The sequence below is a fragment of the Python bivittatus genome, unplaced genomic scaffold (genome assembly GCF_059951505.1).
Source record: "Python bivittatus isolate LINGU-HERP-01145 unplaced genomic scaffold, Pbiv_v1 ctg000220_np1212, whole genome shotgun sequence".
Lineage (NCBI taxonomy): Eukaryota > Metazoa > Chordata > Lepidosauria > Squamata > Pythonidae > Python > Python bivittatus.
The window spans coordinates 12128779-12145810 of NW_028277048.1; the positions used below are offsets into that span (position 1 = coordinate 12128779).

At 39.6% G+C, this 17032-nt stretch overlaps 1 protein-coding gene across 1 annotated transcript; it reads right to left on the minus strand.

Moving 5' to 3' along the window:
• Positions 1–6027: 6027 nt before the first annotated feature.
• On the minus strand, positions 6028–15214 carry LOC103048205 (hepatic lectin-like). Its single transcript, XM_025171836.2, has 6 exons — positions 15117–15214; positions 10164–10265; positions 8755–8829; positions 8323–8474; positions 7935–8047; positions 6028–7314 (listed from the first exon to the last, which is right to left on the minus strand). Exons 1-6 carry the CDS (start codon positions 15157–15159, stop codon positions 7149–7151), a joined length of 651 nt encoding a protein of 216 aa, XP_025027604.1. The 5' UTR covers positions 15160–15214; the 3' UTR covers positions 6028–7148.
• Between the last annotated feature and the right edge of the window lie 1818 nt (positions 15215–17032).

Here is a 17032-nt window from a genome sequence, read left to right on the forward strand (position 1 = left end):
ATGCAGCAGCTGCTTTCCAGGGGAGCAGTATTGAAAATTGTCCTGTTTTATTTTTTTCACAATATTTTAATTGGAGGAAAAAAGACCTTCTCATTGTCTCAGTTGGAAACCAGTAGCTTAAGTAGTGATGGGTGTGTGTCTTTTTAAGTTGTTGTTTGGCATGTATAGCCCAAACTCTAAAAGGCATGGGTGCATGATATTTGAAGGATCACCTCTTTGCCCATGTTGGGCTAAGCAAAGCCTAAACCTGGCCTGTTGGCAATTTATTTATTTACTTAATTATCAAATTTATATCCTGCCACTATCATTTGGTGGTTCGCAAAAAAAGATGATAGCTGAATCACAAACAATAAAAGATATACTACATACAGATCCCAAATAGTACTTGGCATCGACACCCAAACGTCCTCCAGAAAATCTCCATCTTCAGCTTTTTCTGTAAGATGGATAGCATTGGAGCCAATTGAAACTTCTGTGGGAGCCTATTCCAGAGGGCTGGCCCCATTACAGAAAAACAGTGCCTCCAAGCTTAGGCCCCCCTGATCTCCCCAAAATGAGAGAGAGCCAGCTGCTTCTCCCAGCATGATCAAAGATGGGGTGGAGAGATGGGGTCTTGCATATCCATTTGATGTTGCCTTAAGCTGTCCTAAACTCTACTGACATTAAAGTTGTGTTTTCCCCCTTATTTTATCACCATCCAAGGGCAGCCTCAAGGCGTGTAAAATCTGCTGCCATATATTACCTTGGAGGGAAGTCAGGTGACTGCAATGACTCAAAATAGAGATCAGCAATGCCATGCCAGTGTAGTTTTCTGCCAAGGATGGGTGAGTAGCACTTCAGCTGAGTTGTGGGAAAAGACCCTTAATCATAAAACTGAAGCTGAATGACACTGAACTCTACAGTGGCCCGTACTGTAATAGGTCTTGTTGCTCTATTCCAGCATCAATTATTTCTATCACCTCCAGCTCTACCCTATCTATCTGATCAAACCCAGGAAAAACCAGGTTTCCGGTTTCTCATAGTGTGAGACAGATGATAGAGATATCTATCATTGTTTCATCTGCCTGCAGCTGTCCTATTTGGTGAACTGTAAGGGTCAGCCTTCATTGTGAAGAATGTTTTAGAAGTGGATCTACTACAGTACACAGACTGGCCATGCTTCTCTGATGCGTGATGGTGTAAGTTACCTCCCCCCACAACACACATACAGTATATGAGCTGCATTCACTACCAACCCTATATGATATCTCTCCCTCCCACCTCCCCAAAAATACATGTATAAAACATTCACAGCAAGCTGAATTGACCACGAGTGACAACAGGGAGATCATAACTGAAAGAATATAAGAGGGCTTCCTGTTTCATTTAAGTTTTTCTGGAGTAACAAGTTCTTCCTGAGCTCAGAAGTATGCTTGCATGTCTGGTTATTGTATATCATCCCATTTAAAATGTTATGCACTCCCCTCCCAGTTAAATTAAACTTATTAAGCATGGTTGAATTGGCAGAAATCTTATGAAAGTTCAGTGATCTCATAGAAGATTTTAGCTGGTTCACATGGTAGGAGTATCTAAATGATATTGTTTCGCATCCAAAACCTGGAAAAGTTGGCAATTGCTGATCCAGATGCTTTTAGCATGCTCCTTGTTCCTGCATCCAAAATGGCCCCTTCAGTCCTGACTGCTGGCTCCCCCCCCGCCCCCCATGCTTCCTGGCTGACCTCAGTTGTTGACCAAGGCCCTAGTGTGACTTGGATTTTGATGACATTGAAGGCAAGGCCAGATTAACTCATTGGGTTGTCAAGTTCTTGGAAGTTAAGTTGGCATATGGGTTAGAAATGGAACAACCCAGAATAATGGAAATCTGAAATCTCTTATCAGTGACGAGTGCAGTTCTTTTTAAAGCATTTTCCTTAATACCCTATTTTTCTGCAGGACTAATCCATTGGGCAATGAAACTACATCATTCTAACACTATTATTATGCACTGCTTATTTAGTACCACAGACAGGCACATGTTCACTCCTTTGCCATACCTGCACTCTTAGAAGAAGCTGCCATGTTTGGCTGATAACGCTTTTAATCTGTCATTGTAGTGTCCCACAAAAGCTCCAAAGTCTGATGGGGCCAGATAATGTTAAGCCTACATGAATATAAGGTTAGTCATGTCCATTTAACTTTTTAAATAATGCTGCATAATTAATGAAACAAAGCACCTTATTTCCACCTCACATCACTTTTATGTATTAGGTCTCACAAAGAAAAGGGAGCACAAGGGTATCTATGGGGGGGGGGGTGAGGTGTTTAAAAAAAAAAGAAGTCAAGATGGGAACCACAACTGTGTGATCAAAACTCTCCCCTTTTTTACATGAAAAGGGCAAGGCTGCAATGCTTTTTTGACGTCTCCAAAAGATGTCCCTGAAGGAACACCCAACATCTGCCATACAATAGAGATGATACTTTCAAAACTTTGATACTTTCAAGATCAGATCCATCTTTGCCTTTATTTATACTTTTTATACCATCTTGTTGTCAAGGATCCAATGTGATATACAATAATTGTATATAAACACTAATACCATAAACACATTTTGAAAAAATCCTTATCAGCTAAACAGTAAAACCATTAAAAAGTAACTCACAAGGCTAGTTTAAGATAGGTTTTTATCTGCCTTTTTAAAAAACTGTGCTTGGGAGCTCATCGTAATTCTGAAAGGAATGCTCCATAGGTAGGACAGCAAGATGTTACTACAACCACTGATCATACTTTTCAAGAAAATATATTTTAAGGTTGCCTAGTAACAGCAGGGAGTGAAAGCGCCTCTCCCCATTGATTGCTCTGTTTCTCCTAATAACAGGTGAGAAGCTTGTATCTTACTCAGCTGCCTATTCACTTCCTTCTTGCCCCTTGAGTTAGCTCTTCTGTCCCTTTGAGCCACTTTCCCTTCTTAGTTCTCATCTGGTTCTTAAGACAGGTTTCCAGACCAGTGGAAGGAAGGGATTTTGGACTTTCCCAGCAGACCTTCTGAGGACGACTTACACTTTATGGCTTAAGGAAAGGAATAGGGCCTTGGGAATGTCTTTCCCCTTCCACTAGGAACCTAGGAATCTAGGAGGGATGTATGGAATGGTGGAAAGTAAAAGGCTCGAAAGAGTTAGATCCAAGCAAAAGGAGAGCTTGAGGCTTCAGAAACATTTCAGCAGTGCTTACTATAACCTCAGAAGGCCAGCCATTGTGATAGAGCACAGGGAAAGTCTGCATTTCCTCCCAAATGATTCATTACTTCATTGCAAGAATTATCTCACCCGGAATGGATATAACCCTTAGGTATAAGGGTAAGGCACAGTTATTATTAAATTACTTGGAATAGCAGGAGGAGGAGCTTCCTGTTTTTCAGACATCCAGCAGTAGGCAAAGATCACTACTGGAAGGTGAGCCGAGTCAGAATCAATAGTTCATGTTGGTTTAGGCACCTTGTAAATATTATGTCTCCTGGACTAATGGATAAACAGTTAGAAAAAAAACCCATGGAAAATCATTTCAATATATGATTATTGAAGCAAGATCACTATATGCACAGTACCCATTATGGAGGAATGGTTGGTGAAGTTGACAGATTTTGCTGAAATGTATAAATTGACTTCTTTGATTAGAGAAAAGACATTATCTACATTTACTGATGACTGGAAACCTCTTATGGACTTTTTGCATAAAAATGAACTGATTTATGGTTTTGATGATTAGATAGGATAGATTATAGAAAGAAGAGTAATATGATGTAACTTTAGAGAGAAAGGTTAACATATATTTGTACTTATAACTGCCGTGAAGAATATCATAAGCCACTTCTTTATATCTTTTTTTTCTATTTTTCTTCAACTTTTTTCTTTTCTTGCACTTTTTGCTTTTTCTTTGATTTCTTTCTTTTTCTTTTTTCCTTACTTTATATTAGTTTGTGTTAGTTTTTATCTTGTCTAAAAGTTTCAATAAAATTATATAAAAAATAAATATTATGCCTCCTAATCTTGGCAGCAGATGAAACCAAGAACTGTAGTATTGATTGTGGTTGCTTTTATTGGTACATTGTTTTGCTCAGATTTTATTTTTTTTCCTAATTATAAGATGCCTCCAATAATGTTAGGAAAGTGGGGAATATATTAAAACTAAAATATTACAAGTTTTCAGTGGAAGAGTTCAGTTTTCCTCAGTATATCCAGACTGAGGAAATTTAGACTGACTGGTAATATGTCAGCAGAAATCAACTCAGAAATCAGCAACCTTTTCTCTTGTATTTATTTGGACTACAACTTCCATGTTCCCTTGTCATGTTTGGTGTGATGGGAGATAAGATTAAGCATTTTAGGAGGGTGCTTCTGCTGTTGTACTTGTCTTCCTGGAACTCCTTGGTCATTTTGGCTAAGGTGCTGGGCTAGAAACCAAGAGACACTGACTTCTAGTCCTCCTTTGGTCATGAAAGGTGGTTGAATGACTCAGGGCCAACTGTGTGCTCTATTATATTTCTACCTCCTGCCTTGTTCCAGTGACAGGAGCATATGTTCCATGTGGAGAGGCACTGATCTCTCTTAAGCAGGAAAGCTCTTTGTTGTGAAAGGGCACCCTTATCATTCCAGCCACTGCCAGCCAAACACTTATGAGCCTTTTTCCCTTGCAGGATCCCACTCCAAACACCACAGATCCAAACAACCAGCCCTTACATATATAGAGAGTTCCAATAGAACTCAGTTCAGTGTGACCTCATCTCCTCCTGGTCTCCCTGAGAATTACTGCAGATTCTCTCCTCTCTTTGTACCTATGAGCTGTTTCAGCCACCAAGACAAATAATGAGAGATAGGTAAGGGGAAGAGTTTTCATCCACTTCTCTTGTGTCTATTTCTCCCCTGGTCTAGTCTTAGTTAAATGAATCTCTGTGTTTAAGAGACTCTACAGTCCTGGAATTTCCTGTGGCCTCTCATCCAAATACTTTCCTTAGTTTTTCTACATTAGCTAAGGCCAGCTAAATGCTCCCAAACAATCCTTTCTGAAGCTGAGTAGCCTTAGAATTGACAATACTGTACGGATGGATCAGAGTGTGGCTCAGTAAAGGCAAATTCCTTCTCCACACACCTGTCTGAAGGTGTAGAAGGAAGCTGTCTGTAGGCTGTGTGTGATCCTCAAACCTTTTGGGGCTTCCAGAATTACTGGAGCAAAATTGACATGGAGGCCTTGAAAAAAAACATCAGTTAAGTTCCCTCCTTTCTGTGATTCATGTGTCTTTGTGTGTGAAAGGTAACAGCTTTTCCCTTTTCTACTAAAAGTGCTCAGATTGCCCTCCCTTCCTTTTTAAACCCTTATCCAATACTGTACATTTGGTGAGATGTCAACTCCCCTCCTTGGGTGCCCTGGTCTCCCCCTCAGCCATGTGGTTAAAAAAAAAAGTTTCCTTCCCCAGATGGGTCTTGAACCTGTGATCCAGGGAGTTTGTGCAGCCCCTGATTTAGCATCTTGCCCTAAGAGCTAAAAGGGTACTGTCCATACAGGAATCCTTTTCCATGCTAAGATTCAAAGCTGTGCTTGTCGGGAAAGAAAGAGTATTCAAACTGTTGACTATAATGGTGGGTGGAGATGGCGGGTTGGACTGGTGCTTGTGTGTTGTAATGTCTTGTGTATTTCATGCATGGTGAATATGTTTGCTGGGATCCCGCATGTATGGTTTGGATCTCCCCCACCCCTCCGTAGCATATATCATATGGAAAAACAATCTTGGGGAGTTTCTCATGGGACCAGTCACAGGTGCCAGTCTTAGTACTCCTGTACAACACCAAAGTCTGCTTTTGGTGGGCTGTCATTCCAGAGAAGGAGTGTTGACGTGCATAGGTACATGGGTCGTCCAAAGCCACCAACTAGTACTGCATGAAATCCTCAGGACCTAAAAGCGAACTCATTCTTTTTTTTTAAAAATATTTTATTGAAATTTTAAAATTACAAAGTTAAAAGTTAGAAATGAAAAAGAAAATTGAAAATACAAATTATAAAGAAAAGGAAAAGAAAACGTGAGATAAAGTAAAAGAAAAAGAAGAAAGACATGAAAAATAGATAAGCTTCCAATCTATCTCTGGTCTTAAGAATAATAAGAGTGTCATAGGTGCTAGTTTTTAATGCGTTAAGTAGGAATAATTCTTTGTCAAAACATATCCCATTACATTTATAATCTAATCTCCAAATCCCGGTGTAAGCTTCGCCCCGCCTGCATTTTGCAAGTAGTCCATCAATGGTTTCCATTCCTTAAGGTAACGGCGAACTCATTCTTGATACGTACCTTGACCTTTTGCAGCCGAAGAAGCAATGTGTTTCCTCCACTTCCATTTGTATAATGGAAATGCAGGATTGCTGTATTCAAAGGGGTATCCTCATATCTCTGATGAAATGTTGGTTGTGAAATGTACAGCTGCAAATGTAAGAGCTGTGTCTTGTGAGAGTCCAGAGGGAGACTGAACTAGCTTTTAATAATTACAGCAAGCAGCCAGGTTCACTAAACCATTATGTGCTGTGTTGGGTTTTGAGTCAGGGTGTCATGTAATCCCAGCTGTTATAGTTTATAAATCATGGCTTAGGTCTTAGCTTGTTGTACAAACCTAGTCAATTGTGGCTTACTCAATAACCCAGTTTAGTAAACATGACTTAGCACACTGCTTGAACCCAGGTAATTTTAACACAGCATCGCCCTCCTCCCCTCTGGATGTAATTACTACTATACGAATATGAGATGTAGCTAGTGATTTTTTTTTTCTGCTAGCTTTTAGGTTTAGCATTTTCATATTGTTCAGTGAATCATATAATGACATAGCAATAGCACTAACTAATTAAAATTATCTCCCATATATTATGATTTCAGGAACACTTCTCCAGACCTTGGAAGGTAGATTAGTATTTTGTTCCTCCAGATTGTAGGAAACAATTGCTTAGGAAATTTACATGCTTAATTTGACTTAGCTACAGAATTGCCAGATAATCCAGAGCTAACAATGTGGTACTGATTCAGCTTTAAAATGGGATCTTTGCCTAGCAAAAGTATAATGCTGCTCGGCCAGTCATGGTGCAAGGGCTACAATCTTGCCTTCCAAATTGCTTTTGAGAAGTTCTGCTTCAAGATTCAGGTCCTCTTTGATGCAGCTTTGGATTTGCTTGGCAAGGGCTTTTCACAGACGTAAAAGCTGTCAGATGTGCAGATGAAATCGTTCCATTCCCCACTAATCCAAACTTGGGCACAGTCCTCTTCACGACCCTGGTAAGTGTTGGGTTCCCCTACCTTCCAGTTCCTGAGATGGAAGCAAGAGACAGTGCATGTATTTACCTCCAATAATCAAGAATAATCTAGAATTCAGTAAATTTATTTCTGGAGCCATCAAGCTATTGTTTCCTAAACATTTTACAGATCTCTTTCTAAATGAAAGTGGAAACTCCTCATCAGGTTCATAGCCAAATGGATTTACTAAATGGTGTAGACCTATATATCCTTGCTTGAAAATAGATGGTTTTATGTGGCTTATTCTAGGTCATGTGACTATAAGATTACAGGTCTAAAGGATATAAGAGTCAAAAGTATATTACCATCAGAGGGACATTATGTTGCTATGAATGGTTGCTGGTTGAGTTCATATATCCTGTTAAGCCAACATAAAATCATATTATGGCTTGGTATGATGTTTGAAGCCAGCCTTTGACTTATTCTGCCTGCCCGAATTTCAAAGGCATAGGAAAATCTGGAGCTGAAGGCAAGTTTCTGCTTCATGATGGGTGAGCAAGCAGTAGCCATTGAGTTACTGGTGAACTATAGTTCCCAATATATCCCTCAACCTAGACAGTGCTGGCTGGGCAGCTGGGAGTTGAAGTTCAGCAACAGTTCCCCAACTCTGCTATAAAAAAAATATTTACTCACTTAAAGCCAGTTCTGTAATTACTGCCATCCACCCATTTCCATTCTCCTTCTGTATGTTGGTCATGGAGACCGATCCAAAAGCGTTCATTCCTGGTCCGAGTCTGTATGAAATTCTGCAAGAGAAAAATCCAAGAAATATGAATAAGGGCATTTGGACTGCGGTATGTAAGGATAAAAATGCTGGAGAGTGTTTCCTTTGCAACCATAAAACAGAAAAAAGGAGAAACATTGGGATTGAATTACTTCTCACAAACTCTAGAAGTGAATGCCATCTGGACCAGGGCAGCTAAGCTGCCCAAGATAAAAGACAAATGATATCTGGGCTTTATTCATGCTTGCTATGTCCTGGGAAGCAACTTTCCACCAAGGCTGTAGATGTCCCACTTACCTGTTTTGCAAGACTATCAATGATGACCAACTGTGACTGTTTGCGTTCGCAGTCTGCCTTGGCTTCGTACCAGGGAATTGACTTCAGGGAGAAGAAGTAACATTTTCCACCAAAATATTCCCATTGTCTAGTGTCAGCTCCACATGGGAACACTGATCAACAGGAGGGAAAAAAAGAGTCAAGAGCTGATACCAGCTTGGCTTGTCAGTTCATGCTAGATCAAGAAGTGCTGCTTGAAGACTGTTCTGAAGATTAGGGCTGACAAAGCAAGCTGCATGGACAAAACTGGACATGTCCTGCAGACAGCATGTACTAAAGTAGTACTGTCTCTTGACTTGCAGCAGAATTGCCAAAAAAGAACTTGGAGCAGAGTTGGCCCATGAAATAGAGACCAGAAAGCCAATCCCTGCAAAGGGAAATAGAGAAACTTACAGTGGAAGTCACGGCCAAAAGGATCCTTTGAAAAATTGAGTGTCAGCTTGTTGAGTTCAGATGAAATTGTTGAGACTAGGATTATAAAGGAAGGGAAAGAAATGTATATTAGAATCTTCCATCTTTCTGTGATCTGCAATTTCACTCTACATTTTAAGAGCAGAACTGTAATAAGAAGAGGAAGGCAGATGAAGCCCATCTCAGAGGCTGCTCTTGTAGGATTGTTCTCTTCTGACCACTACAGAATTGTTGCTACTAATGGCCCTTTGAAGTATTCCAGGAGGAGAAGGCAAGTAGACAAAGCCCTCCTCAAAGTTTGCTCCAGCTGGATTGCCCAACACGGTTGGGGCAATGGTCTCAACAGTTCTTTGGGAACAATCCCCAAAGTTTTACTTTATTATGATTTTATTAATGATATTGGTGTGTCTTATAAGCTGTTCTGATATGAATTTTTTGCTGAAAGGTGGCATTTACCCACAATAATAAATAAGAGTAGATTTGCTAAGCGACTAAGGGTAGAATCCAGCACTGTGTTGTACAATGCTCATTACCATTCTGCAATAGATGCTGTATGCAAATGTTCTAGCAAAGAGCAGAGGGACTGAGATTGGAGAGTGAGAAGGAAGTGTCATTGTGCCAGCGGAACTCAGTTTTCATATTATAAAATTCTATGCAAAGAACTTCTACAAAAAACTAAACAAGAAACAGCCTTTGGCAGATTTTGAGTTGATAGCTGAAGTCTTGAGACTTAAACTGAATTTTCATCGTCATCATCATCATCATCATCATCATCATCATCATCATCATCATCCCTAAATGTGCAGGATTAAAGCTGTACTTACATTGTGGATATGTACTAGGTACCAACTTTTTCATATAACCCTGACTTCTTAATCTGCCTGTGCTGGCTAGAGCAACTGGGAATTAAACTCCAACACAACTGGAAGGCACTAGATTGAGGAAGACTGATCTAACCTTAGCCAAAAACAGTAGATTCCATGTATGAGCTTCCCCAAGAAGCATGTCATCATTCCCATCTCAGTATCAGAGAGACCTATAGAGCTTATTAAGCCAGGATGGCTCTTATTAAGAAGGCTTCCTGAGATCTGTTGGACTACAATTCCCAATATACCTAGATTGAGTTGGTTAGGAGTGATGGGAGTAGGGAATATCACACAGCTGGAGGGTACTGTGTTGGGAAAGGCTGTTCTAGCTCAATGCTGCAAATTTATCCAGTGCTCCACTTACACACAATTTACTACTAAGATCCTCCATCTTGCTTTAGAGTCAATATCCTTCTGGCCATTTGAGCTGGAAGCAAAGGAAAAATTTGCTCTGAGTTTTTCAGCTTCCCTTAAGAAGCTCCCTCTTTTATAGATGAAATACTGGAATACAAAAGGAAAACATACCTTTGGAGAGGGCCACCACAAAGCCAATGAGAATTAGCAAATAAGAGATACCCAGTAGTGCGTATATTGGAAAGAATGATCTCTGGATCAGGCTTCTTCCTCCTTTACATGAAAGGAAAGAATGAAAATGTAGAAATGTTATCCAATTATTGGCTAGGAAGTTCTGTGGATGCTCCCTAGCAAAAAACTATGTGCTCTCTGTCACCTTGTATTTCTTTCAGCAATTTGGGGAATGAAGCTGTCATTAATAAATGATTCATAGACCTTTTTTTGTAGGGGTACTGGATTCTATTCAGGTCTTCTCACTTGTTTTTAGAGTGGGCAACCTTTTTAGGTCAAGAGGCTTATTTTTAAGAGTTTGCTGGGAATTGAATTCCAAACCTCAGTGTGCAGGAAAAAACAACTGGAAAATAAGTGTGAGTTAATATATGTGTATGTCCTTGATTATTTTTTTAATCATCATCAATCAATCAAGATAAGTGTTATACTTAAACCCTTCCCAGAAAAGCCACCATTATTAAAACAGCATTTTCCCAGCACATTTTGGCAGCAAAATGAAGAAGAAGGATATCATAGAGGGATCCGAAAAGCCTGTGTTACCCAACCCTGCTTTAAAGAAAAGTTTCTGTCTGAATTACCTTCTTCCTTCCTTTTTCCTTTTTTGTCTTTTGATTTGCATCTAGTTGCTATTGTGTGAATCTGAAAGTTCTAAGAGAATGCCTCCTATCTTGCCTTCAGGAGCTTAAGGCAATGTTTTTCATTTCCCCCCCACAATAACAAGCATATGAGTAGGTTGGGCTGAGAGAGATGACTGCCCCAGAATTGCCCAATGAATTTCTGTGGCTGAGGATGAACTTGTAGGTATTTTCTCTTTATTTATTTCTTGGGAGCTGATATATAATTAAAAAGCCATTTTGATTTATAATATTATTATAAATAAATACAAAATAATTTTAAAGCTGCCCTCCCCCAAGATCATTAATTTATAGAGGGAAATTTAAAAATATTTTTGCAAATCATGCTTCATATATTAAATCATTTGAGGATTTTAAAATAAAGTTTGATTTTGTTTACCTCCTGTGAGATTGATTCATCTCCTAAGGTAGGCGGGGGGAGGAGGAAGGGCTAAAATCCCTAGTCATATGCTGTATAGGCTACAAGACCAGGACATTGCATTATAGAAATTACTTCATCATACTTCTTATTTGCCAGAAGAGCAGGTTCTGCAAACCTTCTCTCTCACAGACTGAAGTTAGGGGAAAGATGCCAAGTGAGGCACCGCCTAGAAGATGGGTGGTAGTGGCATTAATAATGAAGGGGCTAAATGTGTGTGTGTGTGTGTGTGTGTAACATTTTTCCTCTTTTTTTCTCCTTTTTCCATTTTTTAAAATGATCATTGTTCTGCACCTGAGCTGGTACAAATAAATAGAAAAAAGAAGAAAAAGAAAGAAAAACTGCCTAAGTTCTTTTTAACAGAGAGAATAAAGTATTGTCACACAAGAAATTATTTTTATTTTTGGCTCCCAAGTTCAATGAGATAGCTAGATTAATGTTAGTGGGCAAAGCTCTCCTGTATGCTATTAAGAAGTGGGAAGACAACCTTGCCAGTTTAATCAGCAGAAGATATCTTGAAGAGCAACATGTCAGTTTCCAAGAGTGCCAGAGATGAGGTGACTAATGGAAACAATCAACCCACTTGAACTGTGGACTATATCTGTACATCTAGGCTGAGCTGTCACAAGTACCAGCCACCAACTCTTTCTGGGAGGCAGAAATAGATTTCATCTTCTACTTGCCTCCAGCCCATCATGAATACAACCCATATTTTCCTGGTCTGAATTGAAAGAAGTATTTTCTGAATTGTGCCAGCTCAAGTGCTGTGGTCTGGTTTATCTGCTGCACTTACTTTCTTCTAGGCAAACCCTTGCACTTTGATTGACAGTAGTGCAGAGGCAGGAATGTTCTATTATATGATTTGCTCAGCATTCCCTCAATAAGGCTTACCACAGCTTCTATTACAGGTCTTTCTCATCATGTAATAGTTATAGCTTATAATACTTGCTTGACAGGCAAAATATCCCTGGTTCAAAACCTTGCAGAATTTTTTTAGTTACTGTTTTTCTTTTCCTGAGCTACCGACTTTTCTTTGTGCTTTTTTTAAAAATGAGTCCACCAGTGCACCATTTCATTGTTATTTCAATCATTTGAGGTAGAAAGGTTTTATCCCAGCTCCCAAATAGCCCAAATGGTGGACTTGTATTTTTCTTAAAGCAGTAAAGTGAGTAGGTCAGGGAAAGAAAAATAGTTTTATTTTTTTTTAAATAGCCAAATTTCAAACCAGTGAAGTTCTGCATATCAGGTCGCTGTAATAGCCACTATATTAGGAAGAAAGACCTTTAACAGAAGTTGTAGTAAATCTTATTAGGGAAAAGGTAGGATAATGCAAGAAAATAATTTGTATTTTAGAACTGATTGTTATGTCTTCATATATAATGTGCATATTGATGCTTTAACTTTAAGTTATATACATACAAATATAAAATTATGTGGGTGTGGTAAGATCTGCCCACAGAAAGAAAGTGGCTGGCAATTACTTTCCTGGCACAGAAAGTTGGGAAGACAGAGGATCAGGTGAATTGTCTATGGGGACTGTGGTAATCTATAGTTTGCATACCTAGCAATTTGCTGACAAAGCATCCCAATCTAGACATCATTTTCTTAAGCCATTTTAGAGTCTCGCTGGCATCAAGTCAGGATAGGAACAGCTTAAGGGATATTCAGTGTGTGTCTGTCTGAGAGAGATTGTATGTGCATGTATTTATGTGTTTAAAGAACTTTCTGCAGAACTTTATAACAAGTTCTTTTTGCAGTACTATCCTGAAAGGTAAGCCAGTTTGGTGCAGTGGTTAAAGTGCCAGGCTAGAAACTGGGAGACCCTGAGTTCTGGTCCTGCCTTAGGCATGAAGCCAACTGGGGGACCTCGGGCCAGTCACCCTCTCTCAGTCCTGGGAAGCAGGCAAGGGCAAACCACTTGCCAAGAAAACTGCAGGGACTAGTCCAGGCAGTCGCCAAGTGTGAAAACTGGCTCAAAGGCACACCTACACATACACAAACCATCCTGAAAGGTAAACTAAAATGAAGGCCATCTTTCCATGACAAAACATAAAGGACACAGTCCAAAAGGTCAGCTTCCCATTCAGCTCTGCTGAATCTTGCAGCGATCTGGAAATGTGCGTAAAGCCGCAACTTAATCAGTCCCATTTGTCCTAATGGGAAATGAATAAATGTCTTCTTAACTCTCCCACTGGAATCTACATAGTGGGAGAAATGGGCTTCACTGTACAGTAGTACATGTTTAGCTAGCTAACTTTTTGGGGGGTGGGGAGTGACTAATCTACAAGCAAAGTCTTTCAAACAATTAGCAATTGCCTGAATGCCTTTTAAAAACCAAATAATAGTCATGCTTTTCCCATTCAAGGGATATGGTGGTTAATCATGGGGCTTTAGCCTTTACTTCCACTGCCTCCACCAGATCACGTATTTGGCTGTTATCTACACTGGAAGAACTCTTTGTAGGCCTGAATGAAGTCTTTTTGGTCAATGTAAATATGTGGCACAGAACCCTTGATCTGCATCGGGGCCACATCATTTATCATTTGTTTATTAAAGATATTTCTATGCTGCCGCAATAAAAAAAGATGCTTGGCAGCTAACAGAACAATTATAAGTCAAAACATGCGCAGTAATAATAAAACAGCTATTAAAACAATAGTTAAGTTGAAACCGTACCATATAAGCTACAAATGAGATAAATAAAAATAGAGATGGCAACAGGGGAAGGCTCTCTGAAACACTTTGGACTTCAAGGGCTTCTGAAACACCACCAGAAGGAGTCAGTCTGATCTCTATGGGGAGGCTGTTCCTCAGTGTCAGCCCCACTAGGTAAACCAGACTCCACAGGCTAAAACTATTTTTATTGTGACTGGCTAGAATAACAGAATCTTGCATGTCTAACTGTGCTGCACCTCCTCCTCCTTCTTATAGTTCAGTGAATTAGGGAAGTGTCTCCCTGAGTTACCTCTGAATGCTATCTTGTAGTTTGGGACTCAAAAAATGCTTCAGTCTCTTTTGCCTAGGTAATGGTTCCTACATATCTCTGTCAAGTCCTCTTCCTTACTCTATACACACAATGTCAGCACTGCTACAGAAAAGCAGCACGGCCTCACCTCAGCCCCCTGCACCTCTCCAAATTGATCAGGCCAATATTGACTGAAGTAGGCAGTCCTGAAGATACCTGGGGACCAAATCATATTGGGTGGGGGTGGGGTGGAGGCTGAGAGAAGCAAAGAGTTAAAGTCCACTTTCTCCTCCCCCCCCCCCCCCCCCCAGTCCTAATGCAGTTTGGAATTGCTGTGCCTAAACATTTCTTCAAAAAGCCATTCATGCTCCTACCTGGCATACATTTGTGATGTTCTGACAAATAGACAAATACTTTAGACAAGTGAGACTTTGGAAATCTTACATCGAGCAACTTGTTTATTTATTGATTTGAAAATTGGTTGCCTTCAAATGAAAAACAAAAACCATGGGATTGTGTGGAAAAACAAATTAGTGAAGGAACAATGAGCGTAAAATATGAGATGCATATCAAGCATGAAACCACCTGAAGAAAGTATTGAATGTAAAAGTATTTTAAAAGCTGGAAGTGGGAAGATCTTTGCCCAGTCCTGAAAAGGTAGCTGGACAGGTACCAGAAAAACCTCAGTTGGTTACCATCACTGACAAGTCTTACTCCCTGGTTGCCACTTACCACACCTCTGAGTCATCCAGAAAAGAAGCTTCAAAAAGCTTAGAGAAGGAGCCAGGTTGATAAGAAGAGAGGGGATCCTCCAGGATAGATCTATATCACTGTTAGCAAGACACCACATCCTGAATGTGAAGATAGGTTGTTACCTTTATATGTCCGGAAATCATCTGGAAACTTTTCTTCATCCATCTTGGAAAGCTCTGTGCCTTTTGTGTTATGTGGAAACACTTCCCCAAAACGGGGACTTTGTGGTTCCACTGAAATTGAAAAAATAAATAATGGTTAAATATTAGCTCAGGATGATTCTTAACTCTTTTGCCCTTCTGCCCACCTCTTTCTGGAATATAGCCACTTTTCAAAGTGGCTTTTACTCATTGCACCCAGATAAGCTCGGTTTGTGGACAATGTCCCCATATATAATGAATGGGAGCAATAACAGAATCCTGTTACTGCTGTCAGGTTCTTCTTAATTATATTAAAGGCATATTCTTTCTTCTCATCCACCTAATTATGACTTCATAATAGAAATAGGGAGGCATCTGAGCAGGACCAGTGAAGAAGACCTTACTGATTGCAAAGATCTGTAAATAAGCAAACAATCCCACAGATTTCCTGGTCTTAAACTGTAGCAGAGAGAACTCTGGGAACAAAGTAGATGTCAATGTAATACTAACAAATGTATTCACTGTTATTAAGAGCAATAAGTAGCTCATTATTATAATTTGCCTTATAGTAATTTCTGAATAGTTTGTAAAGGCAGACACATATAGATACTAAGTCATGGTTTGCTTACGCATGGTTTACTGAAAAAAAGAACATAGCTGACTGGGCTTCCCCAAACCAAAAAAGCATAGATCACATTATGGCTTAGTAGTATAGAGTGAACAGAAGCATAGCATGTTTTGCAGTGATGGTCTAGAGGTGGCTAGGATATTTATGAGTAGCCAGTTCATATTTTTCCAGGAAAGGCCACAGTTGGCCAAACAGGTCCAATTTGTTTACTTAGGATCAGCTGAGATTAGTAAAGGATTCAGCCTAGAACAAAGAAAACTCTTTCAGATATGTTTAACAGAAAAAGAAAAGCTGTTTAGTGGAGATGTCAAAAAGCTAAAACAGAACAAAGAAGAGGTAGAGCAATTCAGATTTTGTTTAGGCTTTGCCTTCTCCAAGAAGAGGGTAGCAATGATGAAGAGCAGGTTGAAAGAGCAGGCTAGCGGCTTGAGCTGGATGGAAAGATAGCCAGCAAAGATTAATTTACCTTAAATAACTTTCAATTACCAAATGAAAAGCTAGGGGACTGAAGGATCTTGCTGATAGTGTGGCCAAACCTATGTTCATTTATCATTGAGAAATCCTGGAGAATGGATGAAGGGCCAGACCATTGAAGAGAATAAATTTTGTATCTGTATTTAAAGGGGGGAAAAGGAGATCCACAAACCAGGCAGCCTGATAGTAGTATCTGGGGAGATTCTAGTTAGTTAGTTGCTCAGCTTCTGGTGACTGCATGTACAAATGCTGGCCATCTCAATCTGTCTGTAGTAATACCTTATAACTCCACGAAGGACAGTCCTATACTTTCTTCGATCCCATTCATGAGCTTATCCATTGTCTTTCTTTTCCTCTACTTTCCTCAGCCTTATCAAGCAGAGATGTTTTCTTCTAGTTTGTCAACCACTTGTGTCCCATGTCCAGGTGTATGAGTTTCAGCTTGTTGATTATTGCTTCAAGGGAGACATCAATCTATATTTGGTCCAGGACCAACTGATTACTTCTTCCAATCCATGATACTCTTATTAACCATCTCCAGATCCAAAAATGGAAGATGCCTGCCTTCTTTTTCTTGCTCTTCCTCAGCCTCCAGCTTTGACCGCCATATATTAACACCAGAAAATCTATTGCTTCAACTTTTCTAATCTTTCTTATAATAGAATTATCACTCATGTTGTTGTCTATGTTTGCCATTGTTTCCTTCCGTGGATTAATTTTCTTTTTATTTCTACAGCACATTCTCCATCTTTATTTTTGAACCCAAGAATATGAAGCTATCTTCTACCTTCATTTC

Bases quoted from the DNA above. Each gene is read 5' to 3' on its own strand.
- LOC103048205 (XM_025171836.2), bottom strand. From the start codon at position 15,159: ATGGATGAAGAAAAGTTTCCAGATGATTTCCGGACATATAAAG. The intron at 8,475-8,754 runs GTAAGTTTCTCT...CCTGTTGATCAG, and splicing joins TTTTGGCCGTGACTTCCACT to TGTTCCCATGTGGAGCTGAC. The intron at 7,315-7,934 runs GTGAGTAAATAT...CTTCCATCTCAG, and splicing joins AATTACAGAACTGGCTTTAA to GAACTGGAAGGTAGGGGAAC.